Source organism: Gopherus evgoodei, chromosome 6 (genome assembly GCF_007399415.2).
Source record: "Gopherus evgoodei ecotype Sinaloan lineage chromosome 6, rGopEvg1_v1.p, whole genome shotgun sequence".
Lineage (NCBI taxonomy): Eukaryota > Metazoa > Chordata > Testudines > Testudinidae > Gopherus > Gopherus evgoodei.
The window spans coordinates 71313633-71339143 of NC_044327.1; the positions used below are offsets into that span (position 1 = coordinate 71313633).

Here is a 25511-nt window from a genome sequence, read left to right on the forward strand (position 1 = left end):
CTTAAAAGTATTTAATGTGTTAAAAAATATGTATAATCACAAGGCAGTTTCAGTGAGTCAGATTCAGACCTGGACACTAACGGGCCTGTATCTAGGATCCTGCGTGCTGGAGTCTCTGGGTATGTCTACACTACGGGATTATTCCGATTTTACATAAACCAGTTTTGTAAAACAGATGGTATAAAGTCAAGTGCACGTGGCCACACTAAGCACATTAATTCAGTGGTGTGCGTCCATGGTCCGAGGCTAGCGTCGATTTCTGGAGCGTTGCACTGTGGGTAGCTATTCCGTAGTTATCCCATAGTTCCCGCAGTCTCTCCCGGCCATTGGAATTCTGAGTTGAGATCCCAGTGCCTGATGGGGCAAAAATCAGTGTCGTGGGTGGTTCTGGGTAAATGTCGTCAATCATTTCTTCCTCCGGGAAAGCAACAGCAGACAATCATTTCGCGCCCTTTTTCCCTGGATTGCCCTGGCAGACGCCATAGCACGGCAACCATGGAGCCCGTTCAGCTTTTTTTTTTTTTTTTTTTTTTACTGTCACCGTATGTGTACTGGATGCCGCTGACAGAAGCGATACTGCAGCATTACACAGCAGCATTCATTTGCCTTTGCATGACAGCAGAGATGGTTATCAGTCGTTCTATACCATCTGCTGCGCCACTGTAAATTGGCAATGAGATGACGGTTATCTGTCGTTCTGTACCGTCTCCTGCTGTCATGGGTGACCCTGGCTGAGGTTGGCCGGGGGCGCAAAGACAAAAACGGTATCTGCCTAGAATATGGGGCAAGTGTACTAGAGAACCAGTGTATCAGAGAACCAGAGAGCACAGCCGCTCCATGTCAGATTCCTCAGAAATGATGAGCTGCATGCCATTCTAGGAGGTGTCCCTGCAGCAACCCCACCCGTTGCTTCCCTCTTCCCCAAACTTCCTGGGCTACCGTGGCAGTGTCCCCCCCATTTGTGTGATGAAGTAATAAAGAATGCAGGAATAAGAAACACTGACATTTTACTGAGATAAAATGAGGGGGAGGCAGCCTCCAGCTGCTATGATAGTCCAGGCAGTACAGAATCTTTTCTTTACACAGGAAAGGGAGGGGGCTGCTGGAGCTCAGCCCCCAGTTGCTATGATGAGAATGGTTACCAGCCGTTCTGTACCATCTACTGGGAACGACCGGGAATCACTCCTATTTTTACCCAGGCGCCCCCGGCCAGCCTCACCTGAGGCCAGCCAGGAGCACTCACGGGCTGATTATAATGACGGATAGCAGTCATATTGTACCGTCTACCACCGGGGAGGGAAGGGGAGCAGATACTGCTCTTCACTGCCGCAGGATCGCGTCTACCAGCAGCATTCAGTAGACATAGGGTGATATTGAAAAAAGTCAAACGATTTTTTTCCCTTTTCTTTCACGGGGGGGGGGTACATTGATGAGCTATACCTTGAGCCACCTCAGACAATGTGTTTGACCCTACAGGCATTGGGAGCTCAGCCAAGAATGCAAATACTTTTCGGAGACTGCTGGGGACTGTGCGATAGCTGGAGTCCTCAGTCCCTCCTCCCTCCCTCCATGAGTGTCCATTTGATTCTTTGGCTTTCTGTTATGCTTGTCACGCAGCACTATGTTGTGGACTCTGTATCATGGCCTGGAGATATTTTTCAAATGCTTTGGCATTTCATCTTCTGGAACGGAGCTCTGATAGAACAGATTTGTCTCCCCATACAGCGATCAGATCCAGTATCTCCCGTACGGTCCACGCTGGAGCTCTTTTTGGATTTGGGACTGCATGGCCACCCGTGCTGATCAAAGCTCCACGCTGGGCAAACAGGAAATGCAATTCAAAAGTTCGCGGGGTTTTTCCTGTTTACCTGGCCAGTGTATCCGAGTTTGGATTGTTGTCCAGAGCGGTCACAATGGTGCACTGTGGGATACTGCCCGGAGGCCAATACTGTCAGTTTGCGGCCACACTAACCCTAATCCGATATGGTAATACCGATTTTAGCACTACTCCTCTCGTTGGGGAGGAGTACAGAAACCGATTTAAAGAGCCCTTTATATCGATATAAAGGGCCTCGTTGTGTGGACGGGTACAGCGTTAAATAGGTTTAACGCTAAAATCGGTTTAAACGCGTACTGTAGACCAGGCCTCTCACACAATCCTATGCTTTTGTGGATGAGAGTTTCCTTTGGGAAAGACTCCAGCCTGCCTGAAGATTGGGAGCCAGAGTCTGAGGAGAAAGCAAGGTACCAGCTTGCATAAGGGACATGTTGCCCAGCAGACAGCTTTTCTACAGGGGACTCCTGTAACCAACCATCTCTTTTTTTCCACCATGTCAAAATTGCTGGTCAAGTTAGAGTAAAACAGCCTATAAAGAACTGTTAAAATGGGTGAACACCAAAAGGTTCAAAGTTATTAATGGAGCTGTGAAATTGGGAAATTTTCATCTGAATGATTTTTTTTTTGGACAGAAAATTCAATTTCTGCACAATGAAAATTTTCTGTGAGAAAGTTGCAATTTTGCAGATTTTTAAAAATTTACTTTGTCTGAAAATGCATCAAAATATTTAGCTTCAGTTCAGATGGACTCAAATAAAAATATTAAAAAGTTTGCTGAACTGACCTAAAATATTTATTCAGTGACAGTTAAACATTAGACTGCATTCCATATGGTGGTGCATTACCACAGCGGAGTTATGATTAGGAGACAATGGACGCAATCAGGCATCCAAGCTACAACTCCTGTGAGCCAACATACCACCACAGGGAACTGCAAGGTAATGTTGAACTGATTCAAAATGAAATATGTTAGGTGTGTTTAAAGAACAGAAACTTAACATTTTGATTTGGGAATATCAATTTTTTTTGATTGAAAAGACCACAATGAAACATTTTCCCATTTCTGAACCAAAATGTTTTGGAAGTTTTTGTTTCATTAACAAATTTCAGTATTTCAACTTCTCGTCCCAATTTGGGAGAAAAACAACAGCATTTTGAAATATCAAAAATTCCAGCAAGGAAAGAAATTCCAATTTTTGACAAACTTCTTAGTAACTAAGGAAATCTGTAGAGCAGGGGTCGGCAACCTTTGGCATGTGGCCCATCAGGGTAATCTGCAGGCGGGCCACAACACATTTGTAAAAATTCGTCATTCCTGGCCAATGGGCGCTGCGGGAAGCGGCAGCCAGCATATCCCGGCAACTGAGAGCTTAGGGGGGCTGTGCCTGCGGACGTCCAATGTAAACAAAATGTCTTGTGGCCCGCCAGCGTATTACCCTCATGGGCTGCATGCCAAAGGTTGCTGACCCCACTGTAACAGATTAAGACAAAGATCCCAGCAACTTCCGATTTTTCAGTAAGTTGCAGATGAAGTCAGAAAAGGGATAAAGAGTGAAATATTGCAATTTTAGACATTAGCAATGTTCCTGCATGTATAACATTTTAAGAGAAAAAACAGTCACCTATTTTTGGCCCAGGAAGTGAACTTTTTATTGGTAAGTGAAATGTTTGTTTCTGTAAGGGGAAGACCTAGGCCAAAAAAAAAACCCCAAAACAAAAAAATCCACAACCCTTTAATAGTTGCCTACTGTTTGTGTAATTTTAAAAAACAAAACCCAAAACAACTTTCAGATTATGTTACATTGATGATTATTCTTCTATACCATACTGCTAGGCTCTTTGAACCTAGCCTGATGGAACAGCAATATAAATAGAAGAGAGTAGGTATTTTTTAGTATTTATTTTAGTTAGCAATAAACTCTTTCACTTATGATTTTACAATTTAGAGAGTCTCTGTGAAATTATTTTCCATATTAGACAGATGAACACCAGAAGATAAAAATTACACATATTGCTTTATAGGGTTCTTGCTCACCTTTTTCCCCTGGTGGTATAACAGTATTCACAGACATCATAAGATACATGCCAGCAATCAAAGGTTGCCTGCAGAAAAATAACGAAGACATTTACCTCAAAGCTCTATAAACCAATTAACTGGCAAAATAGTCCTCTGCAGGCTATATGATCCATAACAATTAAAAAAGTCCCCACACATATCAAACTTAAAATGTTGTACAGCTATTAAAAACCAGTTTTCAAGGTGAAGATTCATAAAATCATAGGACTGAAAGGGACCTCAAGAGGTCCTCTAGTTCAGTCCCCTGTACTGAATGGAGGATTAAGTATCATCTAGACCAGGAGTGGGCAAACTATGGCCTGGGGGGGGTCACATCGGGCCCTTCAGATGTTTTAATCCAGCCCTCCAGCTCCTGCCGGGGAGCGGGGTCTTGTCCTGCTCAGCACAACTCCTGGAAGCAGCAGCATGTCCTCCCTCCGCACGCTGCCCATGCCCCAAGTGTTGCCCCCGCAGCTCCTATTGGCTGGGAGCTGCAAGGGCAGCACCTGTGGACGGGGCAGTGTGCAGAGACCTCTGGCCACACCTCTGCATAGGAGACGGGGCAGAGGATGGACATGCCGCTGCTTCCAGGAGCTGCCTGAGGTAAGCACCGCCCGGAGCCTGCACCCCTGACCCTCTCCTGTGTCCCAACTTCTTGCCCTAACCCTGGATCCCCCTCCTGCCCTCTGAGCCCCTCGGTCCAGCCCAAATCACTCTCTTGCACGCCCAACCCCTCATTTCCAGCCCCACCCCAGAGCCCGCACCCCTGCCCCAATCCGGAGCCTACTCCCACAGCCTGAACTCCTCTTTCCTGGTCCCACTCCAGAGTCCTCGTCCTGTTCTGCACCCCTATCCTCAATTTCGTGAGCATTCATGGCCCACAATACAATTTCCATATCCAGATGTGGCCCTTGGGCCAGAAAGTTTGCCCACTCCTGATCTAGACTATCCCTGACAGGTGTTTATCGAATTTGCTTTAAAAATCTCCAATGACAGAGATTCCACAATCTCCCTAGGCAGTTTATTCCAATGCTTAATGACCCTGACAGTTAAAGTTTTTTCTAACGTCCAACCTAAACCATCCTTGCTGCAATTTAAGCCCATTGCTTCTTGTCCTATCCTCAAAGGTTAAATAGAACAATTTTTTCCCTCTTCCTTTTAACAATCTTTTATGTACTTGAAAACTGTTATGTCTCTCTCTCAGACTTCTCTTCTCCAGACTAAAGAAAGCCAATTTTTTCAATCTTCAGTCATAGGTCATGTTTTCTAGACCTTTAATCATTTTTGTTGCTCTTCTCTGGACTTTCTCCAATTTGTCCAAATCCTTCTTGAAATGTAGTGCCCAGAACTGGACACAATACTCCAGCAGAGACCTAATCAGTGTGGAGTACAGTGGAAGAATAACTTCTTGTGTCTTGTTTACTACACTCCTGCTAATGCATCCTACAATGATGCTTATTTTATTTTTTTCCCCAAAGTGTTACATCATTGACTCATATTTAGCTTGTGATCCACTATGACCCCCAGATCTCTTTCCATAGCACTGCTTCCTAGGCAGTTATTTCCCATTTTGTATACGTGCAACTGATTGTTCCTTCCGAAATGGAGTACTTTGCATTTGTCCTTATTGAATTTCATCCTATTCACTGCAAACCATTTCTCCAGTTTGTCCAGATCATTTTGAATTTTAATCCTATCCTCCAAATCACTTGTAACCTCTCCCAGCTTGGTATCATCCTCAAACTTTATAAGTGTACTCTCTATGTTATTATCTATATCACTGATGAAAATATTGAACAGAACAGGACCCAGAACTGATCTCTGTGGGATCCAACATGCCCTTCCAGCATGATTGTGAACCACTGATAACTACTCTCTGGGAATGGTTTCCCAAACAGTTATGCAGCCACCCTAGTATTTCTCTAGTTTGTTTATGCAGGGATGCCCAGAGGATTCAGGGGGCCTGGGGCAAAGTGGGGGAGCTGCGGCGCTTGTACTCACTTGGCAGCCATCCTGGTCTTCGGTGGCATTCGGTGGCGGGGGACCCTTCAGTCGCTCCATATCTTTGGCAGCACTGAAGGGCCCCCACCACCGAAATGTGGCCGAAGACCAGGAACGCCACTGGGTCAGGGCTTGCGGGGCCTGGGGCTTATTGCCACACTTGTGTCCCCTCTGGGCGGCCCGGCCCTGTGTTTATGAGAAGCTCATCCAAGACGGTCTCAAAAGCCTTACTAAAGTCAAGAAATACCATATCTATCACTTCCTCCCATCCACAAGGCTTGTTACTCTGGCAAAGAAACCTATCAGTCTGGTTTGACATGATTTGTTCTTCACAAATCCATGCTGACTGCTACTTATCACCTTCTTTCCTTCTAGGTGTCTGCAAATTGATTGCTTAATTATTTGCTCCATTATCTTTCCAGGTACTGAAGTTAAGAGGATTGGTCTGTAATTCCCCTGGTTAGCCTTATTTCCCTTTTTATAGATGGGCATAATATTTGCCCTTTTGCAGTCCTCTGGAATCTCTCCCGTCTTCCGCGACTTTCCAAAGATAATTGCTAATGGCTCAGATATCTCTTCAGTCAGCTCCTTGAGTATTCTAGGATATATTTCCTCAGGGCCTGGCGACTTGAAGACATCTAACTTGTTTTAAGTAATTTTTAGCTTGTTCTTTCTGTATTTTAGTCTCTGATCCTATCTCATTTTCACTGGCATTCATTAAGTTAGATATCCCATGGCTACTAAACTTTTTGGTGAAAACAAACAAAAAAAAGTCATTTAGCACTTCTACCATTTCCATATTTTCAGTTATTGTTCCCCCCCACCTCACTAAATAAAAGATCTAATCTGTCCTTGGTCTTCCTCTTGCTTCTAATGTATTTGTAGAATGTTTTCTTGTTACCTTTTGTGTCTTAGCTAGCTTCATCTCATTTTGTGCCTTGGCCTTTCTAATTTTGTCCCTATACGCTTGCGTTGCTTGTTTATATTAATCCTTTGTAATCTGACTTAAAAAACTTTTTGTAGGACTCTTTGAGTTTCAGATAATTGAAGATCTCCTGGTTAAGCCACAGTGGTCTCTTGCCACACTTCCTATCTTTCCTACACAGTGGGATAGTTTGCTCTTGTGCCCTTCACAATGTCTCAGTGAAAAATTACTAGTTCTTTTGGACTTTTTTTCCTTTAGACTTGCTTCCAATGGGATCATCTCTCTGAGCTTGCTAATGTCTTCTTGAAATCCATTATCTTTATTATGTTGTTTTCCCTCCTACCATTCCTTAGAATCATGAACTCTATCATTTCATGATCACTTTCACCCAAGTTGTCTTCTACCTTCAAATTCTCAACCAGTTCCTCTCTATTTGTTAAAATCAAATGTAGAACAGCCTTTCCCATTAGTGGCTTTCTCCATATTCTGAAATAAAAAATTGTCTCCAATACTTTCTAAGAACTTGTTGGATAATCTGTGCCCTGCTATGGTATTTTCCCAACAGATGTCTGGGCAGTTGAAGTCACCATCGCTACCAACTTCTGTGCTCTGCATGATTTTGTTAGTTGTTTACAAAAAGCATCATCCACCTCTTTTTCCTGGTTAGATGGTCTGTAGTTGACCTCTACCATGACATCACTCATTTTTTACCCCTTTTAGCCTTACCCAGAGACTTTCAACATGTCTTTTTCCTATTTCCATCTCAATCTCAGTCCACGTGTACATATTTTTTATATATAAGGCAACATCTTCTCCTTTCACCCTCTGCCTGTCTTTCCTGAGCAAGCTGTACCCTTCTATACCAATATTCCAGTCATATGTATTATGCCACCAAGTCTTTGTGATGTCAAATAAGATGTCATGGCCTTTCTCCCCCACATTTTTTTTTTAAAAGATGAAGTAAATTTGAAAGCATTTTTCACAAGCTTGAGAAGAAATAGGACAAACACTAAAATAACATTAACATGTATATTCCTCTTTAGTTTCTTCCCCACCCCAAATTTCTGATAGCATACTAGGCTCCCAAACTAACATCTCCCAATGGTGTTATGATGTATGTGTAGCATAATATAAGAAAGTTACTTAGTGTGAGAGCATTTGACTAACAGGCAATAAATGGTGCATTTTATTGTAAAGCTATAATATTATTCAAAGCTTGTGTTCATGTGTGTTCATTTCAGGCTGTGTAAAAGAATTTTGGACCTGTTCCCACTGGAATAAGTGACCAAACTCATATCAGCTTCTATGGCAACAGGGGACTCCTAGATTAAATTTGGATGAATTCCATGAAATGTATTAAAAGTACTTGCCTTTGATGTGTCAGATGTAACGTTACACCAGAGCAATCCTTGTGTTTATCTGCACAAAATATGAAACAGGAATTTAACAGTTTATTTTTAATAATTAGTAACTGTAAATGTTAAGCGATTTTTACTTAGTGGATAAAAAAAAAGTCAAAAGATAAAATGTCTCTTACATTTAGTCTCCCTGAACCAGTCTTGATGGTGAAATTGTATTTACATCACAATCCTCTGAACTGTGTGTTAGAATTATTTTTTTTATTGTTCAGAACTACAGCAGTCTGAAAGTCATAGTGCTGCACTTAGTTTTTAAAGCAAAACCAGGAGTGATCTCAAGCGTGAAAAAGTTACAGAGACAGCATTTTTTGGCAGGGATTAAAAAATGCAGAACTTTTTGCTTTGCAATGTATATGTGGGTTGCGGGGAAGGAATTTTGTGAAGCCTAAAAGCAGTCGTTTTGCTACACAACCTGCGAATTTAAGTTTGGCAAAAATGATAGAAAATGAATGATTTTGCAGAGGGGAATCTGAATTTTATTTTAATGGATAAAAAGTTTACTGAAGGAAATGGCTACATTGCCTCACTATAAAGTCAGCATTTGCACTTAGATATTGTACTTGAAGAAAAAAATCATTTCATACAACTATTGAACTATTCACCAATTTCCAGTATGTCCAACATCATTAATTTATTATGTAATCATTGCCCAACTTAAAACCTAACACTTCAACTTAAAAAGGACACTGTTAACTTGATACCTAGTCAATTTCAAACAGAGTTTTCAAAAATAGTTTCAGGTATTTAATCAGCTTGACTTTTTTTGTTCTGTTTTGTTTTCACTGCTATATCTTTCTATGGTAGAAAATGTTTTACATAGAAACTGGCTATAGTGAGATAATGAAAATGTCTATAGGACAACTGCTAATAAATACACAAAGTAAATAAACTGGATAAAAAACACAGACAAAAATTCTTATCTCCTTATCTTTTTGTTAATCTTATGTGATAGCTATAACAATTATAGGTGAAAAGCTTTCAAACAAGTGCAGTTTTTTAAAACTGATGATACTTTAAATGTTTCAAATAATCAACCAGAAATAAGGTGCATATGATGCGGTTCATTAAAATGCACAAGGAGAGACTGAATTGCTAATGACATTTTTTACATAACTGGACTTTGGACTAAGGGAAGTCCAGGGAACAGGATTAAGCTTTTTTGTTACAGAACTAATTTGACAGATTAAAAAAGGATGGGGATATTTTCTGCAAATCAGGAAGTAACTGTACTTTCAAGAGAGTCAATTTGAACAGTGTGATATTTTCTTCACACTGGCATACGCACACATCTTTACCTCAAGAACGAGTGCTGAACATATACAGATGTGAGAAAAAGAGTGATCACAGTCTGACTAGTTCGGAAGGGTTACGATTTAAATAAAATCAGCATAAACTTTTTTATAACTAGATACTGTATTGCATACATCTCACTATTAACTGATGATCAGCTTTCTTTCATTAACATTTGAGTTTGCCTTAAATAAAACGCAAACAAAAATAGGAGAAGATGTAAAATGGACAGTGGTGGAAAGTAACTAACTCTTTTTGTAGTGCTGTGTAGTCATGAATTATTAAAAAATGCTACATAAGTAAAGAAAGTTGTCAAAACAATCTCTCTAGGTTCTCACTTATTCCCATCACCATGGTATTTGAGCGTTTATGTTTCCTTGGTTACATTTTTCCAACAGGTATTTCTACAACAAACAAACTGAAGCTGCAAGTCATTGGTGCTGAATCTTTCACACACGGAAACAAAGCAAAAAACTCTTCTTGATATGTGTAAAGGAAACAAAAACTGAATGAAGCTTTATCATCTTGATCACGGTTATCCGCCAGGAAAGGCCTATTTACTGTAGTCACATCAAATGTTCAGAAAGCAATGTCTAGGAGGTTTCCTGAAAGAAAGAAGCATCACGAAGCAGAAACAAAAGCAGCTGAAAACTTAAGTGGCAACACAGATAAGTAAAGCAGATCTTTTCAATACAAATGGAACCTCTGACTGCATCTCATAAGCTGTGTGGAGTAAGGCCTGAAATAGAAAGAATTCTGTAACTCTTAATGCTCTTGTACAGTGGGTGAAATATGGTTTCAGCAAAAACCACAAGCACAGAATTTCAATTACATTCAAAGTAACAAACCTGCAAATCGCAACAACACAATGATATTCTCAAAATTAGACATTGTTGGCACATCTCTCTCCATATTACAGAAGAGCAAAACAACTTGCCAAATATACATGGTTCACTATGAACAATGGGAAACGAAGACTTTTGATGGGAGGCTATTCTTCTTTAAATAACATATACATTTTATCTAACATGACTGGTTTAGTACTAATCTTTTAAACAAAGCTTTAGTTAAGACAATCATAATGCCTATTAGGGTGAAAGACAGTACTTTCCCACTGAGAGAGTTATAAAACAAAGCTCTTGTTATAATGATGGATTTTAATATGGATTTTTATTTGCTGAGAATTCTAAAAACCAGGAAAAATGCAAATCGCTAGCATGTATGCTTTTTAAGGAATAGCCTTACATATTTTGAATGATTATGTTATTCAAAAAATTACATGCATGGGACTGCATATTAACTTTAAACCTGTCTAAAACTCCTTTACTTCAGATGTTTCATACTTTATAATTCCCAGCAACACATAACATTCAAATTTAAATGCACTAACACTGATGCAGGTAGAACATTGGTTAAATTTTAACCTCGAAATAATTCTTTTAATCAGAATAGGGCAAGTATTGAACCACTTTTGTATATGAAACATATTCAAATAAGCGAACAATGCATCAGTACATTCATAAATAATGAAATACTCTATCAAAAATTAACGTGTCCTATTAAATTCTGAGTGATGATACACTGACCACATTGTAGTCTTTTTTCCCCGCTGATCTATTGATCTTTTCTCAAAAATTCCATTTTTTTCCTTCTCGAGATTTTAATATCGACATTTGGGGGGTCTCTATGGAAAACGAGAATTTATTTTCCATGCTCATAGGTCTCAGTTTATTTTGAACTCACAATGTAGATATATAGGGAGAAAAGAGGGGGAAGGCAAGATTGAAAGCTAGAGTAGATTAGGAAAAAAATGCACAAAGCAGTTGCTGAGGTCAAGGGAAAAAAAAAAGTAGTGAAGATGCTTCGTGCCAGAAAGAGAAATACTCGTCAATCACACAAAACAAATGCTGCTTCCAGAAGAACCACGTCCAGGGTCAGAAAACACTAGGGAAAGAAAGTTACTGGATCTTGAGTAGGAGAACTGAAGAAAAACATAAGTACAGAAGAGAGAGAGAAAGATAATTTAATTTTCTAAAGCATTAAAATGCTTCTAGATTACGCCTATTTTTCTCACAATCTTCAGGAACAAATACCTATCCTGCCTGGTCTCATCTGCTTAATTAACAGCATTTTCATTCTATGTCCTACAATCTTCATTTTTAGAATTTAGTTCCTTCTTGGAGTCGCCTCTATTTCACCTTCCCCACTTCAAACTGTGCTAAAAACTAGATTTGTCATCGTCGTTTTACGGCACTGGCCGCAGAGCCACAAATCATGGCTTGTACAAGGCTGAAACTGTATACTAGATTATTCTGTATCAGGTATAACGAAGGTTGGAAAATATTTGCTATCATAGAGAATATTTTGGATATACCCTTTATTACTTAGGGACAGATTTTCAAGTGTGTTTAGTAATTTTTTGTGACTCATTTTTGGGGTCTCAAACCTAAGATACTTTTAGGAGGCTGATTTTCAGGCAGCACCAAAAATCTGTCTGAAGTTGGACACCCAAAAAACAGGCACCCCAAATTACTAATCACTTTTGAAAATCTTGGCCTTCACTTTTAGTGCATAGTGGCTTTCCTATATGAACATGTCAAATGTATTTCAGTTTACTCCTGCTCAAATGCTTTCTAAACTTCACAACTTTCAGAGTGTGGAGCAAACAGGCACAGTTCCCCTTTTATCTGTATTTAGCAATACCAAAGTAAATCCAAAACTACCAACGAACAAGCTAACCTCTATTGCCACAAGATAAAGCACTCATAGTACTCAACTTGCAGAACCACATCATTGTAGATAATAGAAAGTTGACTTACAGTACACTACAGCAAAAGCAAATTAATGGAAAGACTGGTCTAGATTCCAGACTTGTGCAAGTGATCACCTAGAGAAGTTTTTAATTTTTGCAGGTAAATACGAGCACTTGCTCTAAATAGTCTCAAAACGTCTGCAGAGATAAATGTTCTTTAACAACTGCTTCCCCTCCCTACAACTCACATTCCTGAAACTATCAAAGCTGCTGAGCACTCAGTTCAGCACAGTTGAAAAAAATGAAGCAATGGCAGCAGATGTCTCAATCTCCAGTAGAGCTTTTCTAATAAATGCTGTTACAGCTAAGCAACTGTGGTGAAATATTGCACAAATCCAACAAAATCTTAAAATCATCTTTCCAACCTGTCACTCTGGCTAGCCTAACGCCTTTAATTTTGCATTTCAGCCATAGAGCAAGTACACATTGCTCTAGGAAAATAAATTATTAGTTTCCATTTGCCCTGTGGCACATACAAGAAAACACATTCATCCACCTCGGAAGCAGGTTTCTTTCAGGATGATTCTCTGTGCTGGATTTCCAATAGAGATCAAACAAGAAGAATCCTGCCTTTATTTCTTTTATCAATGCAAAAATTAATGATACAGGTTAAAATGCAACACTATGGTTTGAAATATAAACAGATATCATTTGCTTTATCATCACATTAAGATTAACTTTTAAAAAATGTATTACTGAAACTAAGTCCAATAGCCAATGTGTGCTTAATTCAGTAAAGAAATGATATTATGCATGTGCCTATGTCACTTTTCACCAGTTTTTATGAAGAAATGTGGTACTAAATGCTAGAGCTGGTTGGAAATGTTCTCACAGAAAGGGTTTTTTGGGTCAGAAAATGCTGATTTGTCAGAATTTTAGATGTTCTGAAAGGATGTGTTAATTTCAGCAAAATTTCTGATGGAACTTAGGCAGGTTTCCTGAGAGGTCACCCCCCTCCCCCCCGGCCGCTTCCCTGGCTGTATACAATCAGGTGGGCTGACACAGAACCAGAGCTCCTGGAGCTTCTGGGATTGTTTTAGTTTCCAAAACAAAATATTGAGGAATTTCACTTCCATAAAAAAATTCAAGTGTTGGCACCTCATCGTGATTGAGGATGAAATGTTTTCCAAAATGTCCAATTTTTGAGGAAAAGAAATTCAGGTTCTCAGTCAGATCTACTAAATACTTGAGAAAAAACTCTTCTTCTAGATCTTATCTATTGTTGGAAACAAAAAATAATGTCTAATTTCTAGTGCCTTCCGCCTACACAGGCATTTGTTGTGAACTAAGAAACTTGGTCTGGAATCTATCTTCAACATTTTCATTATTTTATCCTATGTATTTATAATATTTGCACAGGATTCAGTAAACAGTATGGGAAGTTCTAAGTGGGCAATTTAATACCTATAAATTTACATATATATTTATCCACTAGGCTACAACTGTCTTCGCATAAGTGCCTTCTTTAGATTTCAACCCCATCAGGACTGTATTTTTATTAAAAATTCTTAATTTTCTGCCCTCAGAGACAAATAGATCACTACATTTTCAACACAATCATGCTCATCATCCAAAACACTCAGCATCGAATGAAAACACTTAAAATCTGTTTAAAAAAAATCAAATTCAATATACATCATTCAATTTGTTTTACATTAGGTTTTTCTAAAAAGAGGTTTCTGAAATTCTCTATGGAATCCACTTTGCACTCTGCTGCCTTTGGATAAAATGTTTGATTATTTTTTTCTTTGCAATTTCCAATCTGTTCCTACTTTATTCATAGTACAATTTGTGTTTCTTCTGCTGAATAATTTAACACCTATGAATTCCCTTTTATATTACTCAAGGAGACTCTAGCTTAGTAGAAGAAGTATGTGCCTTATATCTGGATCATAGTAACATACATCCTGTAGGGTTTATATTTTTGATAAAAGCTGTTCATATCCATTTTCTCTGTCACATCATAATCATTTTCAGCATTTAAAGTGTAGTTATATTCTGAAAAAATGATGCTGTAAAAATGCTCAGTAGATCTTGTCCCTGTGTGTATTCAGTCACATATGCTTACTACAGTGATAAAAATGTGACTGTACTGATGTTTTTCTTTTTGTTGCTTCTGTCAGCTCTGCAGACTCAATGCAGCTAAGAGAATGTTAGCTGAATTCTATTTCTTCTTATAAATCAATAGAATTCTTTACTTTACTTTCCCGGTTAGTTACACCTATGCAAAACTAGTTAAGGCAATGAAGTTGCACAGGTATCTACGAGGTAATAATTTAGCCTGCAGATTTTTTTTTTTGATTTTTTTTTTTAAAAGTCATGAGGATGTATGAAAAGGAGAAACCTCGCTTGCTCTTAATTTCCAGGTTGAGTCTGTAAGGTTCTCAGTCTTTTTTCCTTGTGAACTGAGAACATTAGATATGAAAACAATGACATGTCATCATGAAATCTCATGATGCAATTTTATAGTCACTCTTCTAAGTAGCATAAAACCTTTATAATCAAACTACTGCATGTGGATAGATTGCACAAATAAATAATTTTTTCAACACTAAGCCAATCATCATGCAGATCTTTGCAAGAAGCTGGGAATTTTAACCTTATCAACAAAATCAACAGACAATGTATTGTAAATTCTATAGTCACTTATGTTTTTAATTCAAAATTACGGTAGGTCTGCAGTGCCCAATAACATTTCACAAATCACATGCCTATTAACCATCTATACAGAATGCCTACCCCTGCACTACCCAGTCCCATCACAACAAACAGAAATGAGTAGTTCAGCCACTATCTTGCCATTGCATCTGCGTAGTAGAGCCACAGAGGACTTAAAACTGGCATGAGCAGCACTCCAATTTACCACTTTTGTCTGGAAAAAGGTCTCTCAGAATTGTTGATTCAGAGTTGCATCCTTCAAACAGAGTAACATTCAAACCAGTAAGCTGTGTACTTGCTGCTTTAAAAAGGCCAGTTCACAGGGTTGAAAACAGTTATGAGCCAAATCATCACAGAGAAAGAATTTAAACAGAAAAATTTAACTGTTCACGAACATTTCACTAAATACCTCAAAAGCCACAATCCCGCATTTCAGAAAGAAAGCTATGCTGGTTAAAAAGCCAGTCTGGTATAAAGGGGAAGTGAAAATAGCTATACAATATATAAACAAATGTAAAAAAAGGAGAAGTGGATAGCAGTAAATATCAATTAGAAGCTAGGAAGTGTAGAAAATTGGTAAGAGAAGAAATCTATGACCAGCAGGCATCCTAACAATGGTACTGGCCAATCACTATACAAAAATGGTAGAATTGTCAATAATAGTGCAAAAAAAGGAAGAAGTGTTCAATAAATACGGAACTGAAATATCTGCCAGTCATATGATGTAGTCATAATTATGAAACTTTTTCCACTCCAACAGTAAATACAGAAGATGTTAAAAAGCAACAACTAAAGTTATATCTTAAATCAGCAGATCTAGGTAATTTACATCTGAGAATTCTGAAAGAATTGATTAAGAAGTTGTCTGAACCATTGATGTTGATTTTCAGTAAGTCTTGGAACACTGGGAAGTTCCAGAGGACTAGAAGAAAGCTAAGGCTGTATCTATATTTAAAAAGAATAAACCCACATAACTACCGGCCTGCCAATGTAAATCTGAGGCAAAATGATGGAATGATTGAGATGGGACTTGATTCATAAAGAATTAATGAAGGGTAATACAATTAAAGCCAATCAACATGAGATAATGGAAATTAGATATTCTCAAACTAACTTGCTATCTATTTTTCATAAGATTACAAATGTGGTTGATTAAGTATATTACATTAATACTATTACCTTTGAGTTCTGTAAGGGATTTGACTTGGTACTGCATGACATCTTGATTAATAAACAAGACAACAGAAAATCAAGATGGCAAACATTATATGATTAAAACTGGTTATATGATAGCTGCCAAAATGTAGTTCTAAATGAGAAATCATTGTCAAGTGGCTATGTTTCAACTGCAGTTTTGCAGGGATGGGTTCCTGGCTTCAGACTAACATTTTTATTAATGACAGTGAAAGAAACCATAAAGTTTTCACTGATGACACATTGCAGACGACACAAAAATTGGGAGAGTGGTAAATAAGGAAGAGGGCAGGTCACTGATACAGAGATAACCATCTGAACATGAGCTCCCAGTGTAATGCCGTGGCTAAAGGGGCTAATGCAATCCTTGGATGTCTAAACAGTGTAATTTCAAATAGTAAAAGATGGTTACTCACCTTTGTAACTGTTGTTCTTCGAGATGTGTTGCTCATATCCATTCCAGTTAGGTGTGTGCGCCGCGCGTGCACGTTCGTCGGAAACTTTTTACCCTAGCAACTCCAGTGGGCCGGCAGGTCACCCCCTAGAGTGGTGCCGCCATGGAGCTCAATATATATCCCTGCCGGCCCACCCGCTCCTCAGTTCCTTCTTGCCGGCTACTCCGACAGTGGGGAAGGAGGGCGGGTGTGGAATGGATATGAGCAACACATCTCGAAGAACAAGTTACAAAGGTGAGTAACAGTCTTTTCTTCTTCGAGTGATAGCTCATATCCATTCCAGTTAGGTGAATCCCAAACCTTACCTAGTCGGTGGAGTCGGAGTGAGAAGTCGCGGCATGGAGCACTGCAGAGCCAAAGGCCGCGTCATCTCTGGACTGCTGGACCAGGGCGTAGTGGGAAGCAAAGGGGTGGACCGATGACCAGTCGCTGCCCGACAGATCTCTTGGATGGGTACGCAGGCAAGGAAAGCCAGCGACGATGCCTGCGCCCTGGTAAGAGTGCGCAGTCACACGGCCCGTAGGGACGTGAGCCAAGTCATAGCAGGTCCTGATACAAGACGTTACCCACGAAGATATCCTCTGTGAGGAAATGGGAAGCCCCTTGATTCGGTCCGCTACTGCCATGAAAAGCTGGGGGGATTTGTGGAACGGTTTGGTCCTCTCCACATAAAACACGAGAGCCCGACGGACATCAAGCGAGTGGAGTTGTTGCTCCCTGTGTGACGAATGAGGCTTCGGGAAAAAGACAAGGAGGAAGATCTCCTGATTGACGTGAAAGGCTGAGACCACCTTGGGGAGAAAGGCAGAGTGCGGTCTCAGCTGCACCTTATCTTTATGGAAGACCGTATACTACTGTGAGGGCCCGGAGTTCTGACACCCATCTAGCTGAGGTGATGGCCACTAGAAAGGCAGTCTTCCAGGAGAGATAGAGCAGGGAGCAAGTCGCTAACGGCTCAAAAGGAGGGCCCATGAGCCGAGCCAGAACCAGGTTGAGATCCCAGGTAGGGGCAGGCGATCGGACGTTGGGGTAAAGACATTCTAGTCCCTTCAGGAATCTAGTCACCGTCGGGTGAGAGAAAACCGAGCGGTCATCCCCACCCAGATGAAAGGTGGAGATAGACGCCAGGTGAACCCGAAGGGACGATATCGCCAGGCCCTGTTGCTTGAGGGACCAGATGTAGTCCAAAATATTGGCAACAGAAACCTGCATAGGGAGGAAACCCCTCTCCGTGCACCAACAAGAGAAACGCTTCCACTTGGCCGAGTATGTCGCTCTGGTGGAAGGCTTCCTGCTGCCCAGGAGTACTTCACGTACCGGGGTAGAGCAGCGTAATTTGGATGTGGTCAGCCACGCAGGAGCCACGCTGCAAGGTGCAGCGACTGGAGGTCCAGGTGACAGAGTCTGCCGTGGTCCTGGGTGATCAGGTCCAGGTGAAGGGGCAGGGGGACTGGGTCAGCTATGGCCAGGTCCAGCAACATGGGGTACCAATATTGCCTGGGCCACGCTGGAGCTATCATAATCACGCGGGCCCTGTCCCTGTGCACCTTCAGAAGGACCTTGTGGACCAGCGGGAACGGAGGGAACGCGTAGAACAGGTGGGTCGTCCACAGGATGAGGAAGGCGTCCGCTACCGACCCGGGCTCCCGGCCCTGAAAGGAGCAGAACGCCTGGCATTTCCTGTTCCCCCTGGATGCAAAGAGGTCCACCCGGGGACAACCCCACCTCTGGAAGAGTGAGAAGGCGACGTCCGGGCGAAGGGACCACTCGTGTGAGAGGAAGGATCTGCTCAGGCGGTCTGCCAGCGTGTTCTGTACTCCGGGGAGGAAGGAAGCCGTGAGGTGAATGGAGTGGGCTATACAAAAGTCCGAGAGCCGCATCGCCTCCTGATATAGGGGAGAGGATCTCGTGCTGCCCTGCTTGTTGACATAGTACATGGTCGTCGTGTTGTCGGTGAACACCGCGACACAACGACCTCAAAGCTGATGGGAGAACGCTTGACAAGCAAGACGGACCGCTCCCAACTCCCGTATGTTGATGTGGAGGTCCACTTCCTGAGGGGACCACAGGCCCTGTGTCCTCAGGGTTCCCAGGTGGGCCCCCCAGCCTAGGTCTGAGGCATCTGTTGTTAGGGACACCGAAGGTTGGGGCAGATGAAATGGGAGCCCTGCACACACGATGGACTGGTCTAGCCACCACCGGAGGGAATCTAATACCCCCTGGGGGATGGTGATAACTGTGTCCAGCGAATGTCTGGTCGGCCGGTACTGCGCGATGAGCCAAGATTGGAGGGGCCTCATGCGGAGCCGCGCATAACCTGTCACAAATGTGCAGGCCGCCATGTGGCCTAAGAGGGTTAGGCATGTCCTTACAGAGGTCAGGGGGGCCGCCTGCAAGTGTTGAATGATGGCTGACAGTGACTGGAACCTGGACAACGGCAGAAGGGCCCTGGCCAAGGTGGAGTCCAGAATGGCCCCAATGAACTCTATCCTCTGCGTGGGGAGCAGAGTGGACTTGTCCACGTTGATAATGAGGCCCAAAGTAGCAAAGAGTCCGCTGATCCTGCGGATGTGGTTGCGGACCTGCAGCTCTGATGTGCCTCAAATCAGCCAGTCGTCGAGGTAAGGGAACATGTGAATGCGACTGCGCTGAAGATATGTGACGACGACTGCCATGCATTTCGTGAATACCCTCGGGGCCGTGGAGAGGCCAAACGGGAGGACTGCAAATTAGTAATGATGGCGGTCAACCACGAACCAAAGGAAACGTCTGTGTTGTGGCAATATGGCGATATGAAAGTAAGCGTCCTGCATGTCGAGGGCGGCGTACCAGTCTCCAGGATCCAGAGATGGGATAACGGTCCCCAGGGATACCATGCGGAACTTCAACTTCACCATATGTTTGTTGAGTTCCCGCAGGTCGAGGATAGGTCTGAGGCCTCCCTTGGCCTTGGGGATCAGGAAGTAGCGGGAATAAAACCCCTTGCCCTTCTCGTTCTCCGGAACTGCCTCTATGGTTCCTTTGTCGAGGAGCGTCTGCACCTCCTGGCGGAGGAATTGCTCGTGAGAGGGGTCCCTGAAGAGGGACGAGGGTGGGGGGGCGGGAGGGAGGGCAGGACGTAAACTGCAGACGGTATCCCGTCTGCACAGTGCGTAAGACCCAGTGGTCGGATGTTATTTGGGACCATGCCTGGAGGAAAAACGAAAGGCGGTTGGAAAACGGGGGGGAAGGATCCGTGGGGGAAACTGGTACCGCGCCCTCGGGCGCACCTTCAAAACGAAGGTTTGGGCCCAAGTGGGGCTTTGGAGGAGCTCTGGTTCTGCCCCCCTTGGTTGCCCGACTGTCTGTGCCTGCCATTTCTGCCACGGCGCCTATTGGGGTCCTGCCGCTGGTGGAACTAGGGGTACGGCCGGCGTTGCTGCTGTTGTTGCAGCCGGAAGGGTCTGCGCTGTGTCCCAGGCGTGTGCATCCCAAGGGAGCGCACGATGATCCGATTGTCCTTCAGGCTTTTTAGCCTGGGGTCTGTCTTCTCTGAGAACAGGCCCTGACCTTCGAACAGGAGTTCCTGGATGGTATATTGGAGCTCCAGTGGAAGGCCAGAAACTTGAAGCCAGGAGATGTGGCGCATTGTAACCCCTGAGGCGAGGGTTCGAGCGGCCAAGTCTGCTGCGTCCAAGGAGGCCTGCAACGAGGTTCTTGCGACCTTCTTGCCCTCGTCAAGAATTGCCGCAAATTCTTGACGCGCCTCCTGTGGCAACAGCTCCTTATACTTATCCGCTGCCACCCAGGAGTTAAAGGCATAGCGGCTAAGGAGGGCTTGTTGGTTGGAAACCCTGAGCTGAAGGGCACCCGCTGAATAGACCTTGCGGCCTAGGAGGTCCATACGCCTCGCCTCCTTGGATTTGGGTGCTGGGGCCTCTTGTCCGTGACGCTCCCTCTCGTTCACCGACTGCACTACGAGGGAGCACGGTGTCGGGTGAACATGGAGGTACTCATAGTCCCTGGAGGGAGCCATGTACTTACGCTCCACGCCTCGTGCAGCAGGAGGGATGGAGGCCGGCGACTACCAGATCGTATTGGTGTTGGCTTGGATAGTCCTAATAAAGGGCAGGGCGACCCGTGGGAGCATCTGCGGAGAGGATGCTTACCACGGGATCTTCCATCTCGGAGACCTCCTCAGCTTGCAGGTTTAAATTCTGTGCTACGCGCCTGAGGAGGTCCTGGTGCGCCCTGAGGTCGAGTGGGGGAGGGCTGGTGGAAGATGTGCCTGCCACTGCCTCATTGGGAAAGGACGATGAGGAGACCCCTGGCAAAAGAGCGTCCATGGGGGGCTCTGTCTGAACCCGTGCCTCTGACTCCGGAGGGAGCTCAGGGTCCTGCTGTTTGGGCCTGTCCTCCCCTTCCGGAGAGGGAGGGGGGTGAGACAGTGATGCCTCCGGCGCCCTGTGCTCAGCCATCCCAGGCCGAGGAGGAAGTTGCTGGGGGCCCTGGGCTTGGTGGTACGCCCAGGGTGTCCAGAACCCCCACTGCTGCGGTCCCTGGTCCTGCGGAGGAGGGTCCTGAAAAAGGGCCACGTGTCTGTCTGTGTCCAGCGCATAAACACTTCTGCCTGTGACGACACAGATCGCTGTCTGGAAGGCCATGGAGGAGCCGAACGCGGCTGGTAGGGATCCCTTAGTCCTGACGCCGAAGATGTTCTCGGTGCCAGGGACCAGTACCGGGAATCATACTGGTGCCGGGATCGGGACCGGGGCCTGCCTTCGACTCGGTGCCGGGATCGGGACCGGGGCCTGCCTCCGACGTGGCGCCGGGAGGTCGACCGGGACCGGGACCTGCCACCAGCTCGGTGCTGGGAGGTCGACCGGGGAGTTGATCGCCGATGGGAACAGCTCCTAGAGTCCCGGTGCCGGTAGCGGTGACTTGAACCAGACCGGGACTGTTTGGAGGATGACTGGCGTTGCGAGTGTGACTGGTACCACCGAGGGGAGTGGTGCCGGGACTGCAAGCGGTGCCAGGAGCAAGAGCGTCCATGGCGACGGGACCTCGACAGCGATCGTGAGTCCTGAGACGGCGCTCTCATTGTCGGCTTGCCTCTGGACACAACCCGCACCGGGGGTACCGGGGGTTGAGGCTGGGTTGGCTCTGTAAGAGCAATCAGGTCCCATGCCGATGCAAAAGTCTCCGGCGTCGATGGGACCAATAGCTCAACCCCAGATCTTATGGGGGAGCTAGGAGGGACCGGACTCGATGGACCCTCAGGGCCCGGAGTCGACAGGATCCCTGCTGGTGATGCCGCGGCCGAGGTAGGTGCCGGGCGCTCCACTCGAGTCTGCCTGGATGGAGTCGCAGACTTCGAGGGCCTTGCTTCGGGTCCCGGTGCTGGGGTAGGATGCTGCCGGGATGTCTTTCCGGTGCTGGCGCGGTCCGGTGTCGGTGTAGAGGCGACGGTCTGCGAAGTCACCGGGTTGAGTGCCACTTCCATAAGGAGAGTCCTTAATCTCTGGTCCCTCTCCTTTTTTGTCCTAGGCTTAAAAGCCTTGCAAATGCAGCACTTGTCTGAAATGTGCGATTCCCCCAGGCACTTTAGGCAAGCGTTGTGGGGATCGCTGGTCGGCATCGGCTTCTTACAGGCCGCGCATTGTTTGAAGCCCGGGGAACCAGGCATGGGCCCGATGCCGGGAAGGGCTACAGCCCAAACCCGCTAACAAGTATTTACAACTATTTACAAACAACAATTAACTATACTTTACAACTATTTACTACTAACTACAACTATGAACTGTAAAATGAAGGAGAGCTAGGGACGTGGAGGACAGCAATGCCACGCTCCACAGTTCCAACGACCGAGACGGAGTTGCTAGGGTAAAAAGTTTCCAACCAAACGTGCACGCACGGCGCGCACACCTAACTGGGATGGATACGAGCAATCACTCGAAGAAGAACAGGGAGGTTATAGTACCTCTGTATTTGACACAGGAGCAACTGTTATTGGAATATCCTATCCAGTACTGGTGTCCACCCTTCAAGAAGGACGTTGAAAAACTGGAGATGGTTCAGAGAAGTGCTACAGGAATGATTAAATGACTGGAGACCATGTCTTATAGTTACAGACTCTAAGAATTCAATCTATTTAGCTTACCACAGAGAAAGTTAAGGAGTGGAGTGATCAGTCTTTACGTACCTATACAGAGAATAGAAATATGATAAGAGAGGACCCTTCAATCTAGCAGAAAAAGGTGGAATAAGAAACAAGGGGTGGAAGTTAGAGATAGATAAAGTCAAACTAGAAATAAAGCACAATTTTTTACATTAACCATTGAAACAGTTTACCAAGGGCTGTGATGGATTGTCCATTGCTGGAAATTTTAAAATCAAGATTGGATGTTTTTCTAGAAGTGTACTCTAGCTCAAGCCCAACTACTAGACTTGCAGCAGGAATTAAAATAGGGAAGTTCTATGCTCTGTGTTATACAGGATGTCAGATTAGATGATCACAACGGTTCCTTCTGGCGTTAAAAATCTATATAGGTGTGTCCACCTGACTGAAATACATCACAACACTTATTTTGTTGAGGAAGGGGCGGGAGAAGGATTTTAGCTCCTGTGCTCTCCTCATGTTCTCTTCCTTCTGAAGCCCAATGGTGGGTGCAGAGGCTTCTAGACCTAACTTATGAAAGGGAAATTTTTTCCAAAGGCACAAATGGCAGTTGGGGGTCTGTAATTTGTGCATTTCAAAATCTGCCCCCAAAATCCTCACCAATTGGACTTAAAGATATTAGGTTTTTCAAACAATGCAGTAAGTTAATTAAATAAAGTAAAACAAAGAAAAATATCAGATCCAATATATTTCATTTGGATAAAGTAAGTTTAAAAAATCGTTATTAGGAAAGAATCAGCTTTTTAAATGATCAATTTTAACAAGACAGTTAGGGTAACTTGGTACATCCAAAATTCAGAGCTATATAGTGTGCATTTAAGAATCCTAAAAGGAAGATAAAATAGGTCTTAATTGTATCTTGCCTGGCTTCTCCCACCAAGCCTAGGGAGCTAATGCTCTGCAACACTGGCCCCATTGCAGCTCCTAACCCTACGGTTTTCACCTTCCCAGTGGCCTGTCGGATCAAAACATTTCAGTTTCCCTGGTAACCAAAGCAGAAAGGGAAGTACAGATCCGAGCGCCAGTGTGCCCTTTTCCATGACTACTTCCCATCTCCCTATTCTTCTTCTGTTCCCTCACTTCTCATACACTATAAACCACTTCTCTTTTAGTCGATTACCCATCCCAAAAAACATGCATTAAGTAGTCAGCTTGATCACTTCACTTGCAAGTTGTATTTCTTTTCCTCAGCCTTTGTTATTCTTAATTGTTTTAGACTCTTTGGTGGCAAGGACTACAACGATGTATATGCAAGGCCTTAGCTACACTCACACTTTACAGCGCTGCAACTGGGGTGTGAAAAAACACCCCCCTGAGTGCTGCAAGATACAGCGCTGTAAAGCGTCAGTGTAATCAGGGCAGCAGCACTGGGAGCGCGGCTCCCAGCGCTGCACGCTACACCCACAAGGGATGTGGTTTACATGCAGCGCTGGGAGAGCTCTCTCCCAGCGCTGCCGCTCTGACTACACTCACACTTCAAAGCGCTGCCGGGGCAGCGCTTTGAAATTCCAAATGTAGCCATACCCTTATTAGGCACATGCATTACAGGCAGCCAAATAACATTAACTCTGCCCTGTAGTGACGGCATGAGAAATGGGGGTGGGGAAGGGAATCCCCACGCCCCCTAATGTATTTTTAAAAATCAGTTTCATCTGATCTGGATCCATTCGCACTGAAACGGATTAATCATAATAGCATGGTTATAGCATTGCACAGACCTACAGGGCAGAGTTACAGTTGTTTGAGTTCCTTAACTGTGCATTTCTATACCTTAAAATATTCTGATATCATTTATACTGAACCTTAATTTTGAATGTCCTGGGTTTGTAATGCTTGTATTTGGAATAATTGACATCTTTTTCACCCTTAATTTAATCATAAGTACTTCCACAACCATAACTCCACCTTAATGTAGTTTTTTGTTTAGCAGTATGAATAGTAATAAAACAAAAATGGACCCCCCCATTTAATTTGATAACCCTTTTCTAAAAGTGACTGTTTTACAGATCTCACTCTATATAGCAAAGTTTGTTCTTTTCGCAGATAGGCTTTAATTTTTAACCCACAAGTGTTCTGGACCACATGTAGTAGTCTTTAACTTTGGTCTCTGATCACAAAACAGGAATGTTTAACTAAATATTGGAGCATTATCATTTGGGTTGTATCTGAGAAAAATAGCATAATTTGTGTATTAACTGGTTACATTTAATTAATAAAATATCCCTTTTACAAACAGTTGAAAAATTACAGTACAGGTACAATGAGGTACTTTGGGAGAAAAGAATAAAAGTGCAAATGGGAGCACAGTTGAATAATTACAATATGCATAATTCATTACTAGATCTACAGCCAAATATTTTATGCTTATATATCCAGTAAAAAAGTATATCTGTAATGTCTTATATCACAGTACACTGAACTGAATACTGCTACTGAATCTGTGGACTGTTATTGTTATTTTCATTGCTGAGAAAGTGCCAGATAACATGAATTAAATGAACAGATTTCATCCTTCATTCTGAATTATGACACATTGTGTGCGCTCCACTTTGTAAAAAAGTGCAACTATTATAGTCTTAAAACTGAAAATCTCTCTTACCAGTTAAAATCTTGGCACAGATAAGACATGTTTCTTTTGAATAATTTCTGAAGTGTTAAAAATATTTCTAAAGCTGTTCACAGAGCTCAACATTAAATTTGCTTGAAGA

General features: G+C 43.3%; 1 protein-coding gene across 9 annotated transcripts in view; it reads right to left on the minus strand.

Annotated features, from left to right (window-relative positions):
- The window catches only part of PAM (peptidylglycine alpha-amidating monooxygenase), a 237785-nt gene that overhangs the window by 75722 nt on the left and 136552 nt on the right, over positions 1 to 25511 (minus strand). For all 9 annotated transcript variants that reach the window (XM_030566386.1, XM_030566385.1, XM_030566384.1 and 6 more), the window contains 2 exons: positions 8190 to 8238; positions 3873 to 3940 (listed from right to left, as the gene is read on the minus strand). In XM_030566386.1, coding sequence (XP_030422246.1) covers positions 3873 to 3940; positions 8190 to 8238 — 117 coding nt within the window. The remainder of the gene's footprint in view (positions 1 to 3872; positions 3941 to 8189; positions 8239 to 25511) is intronic.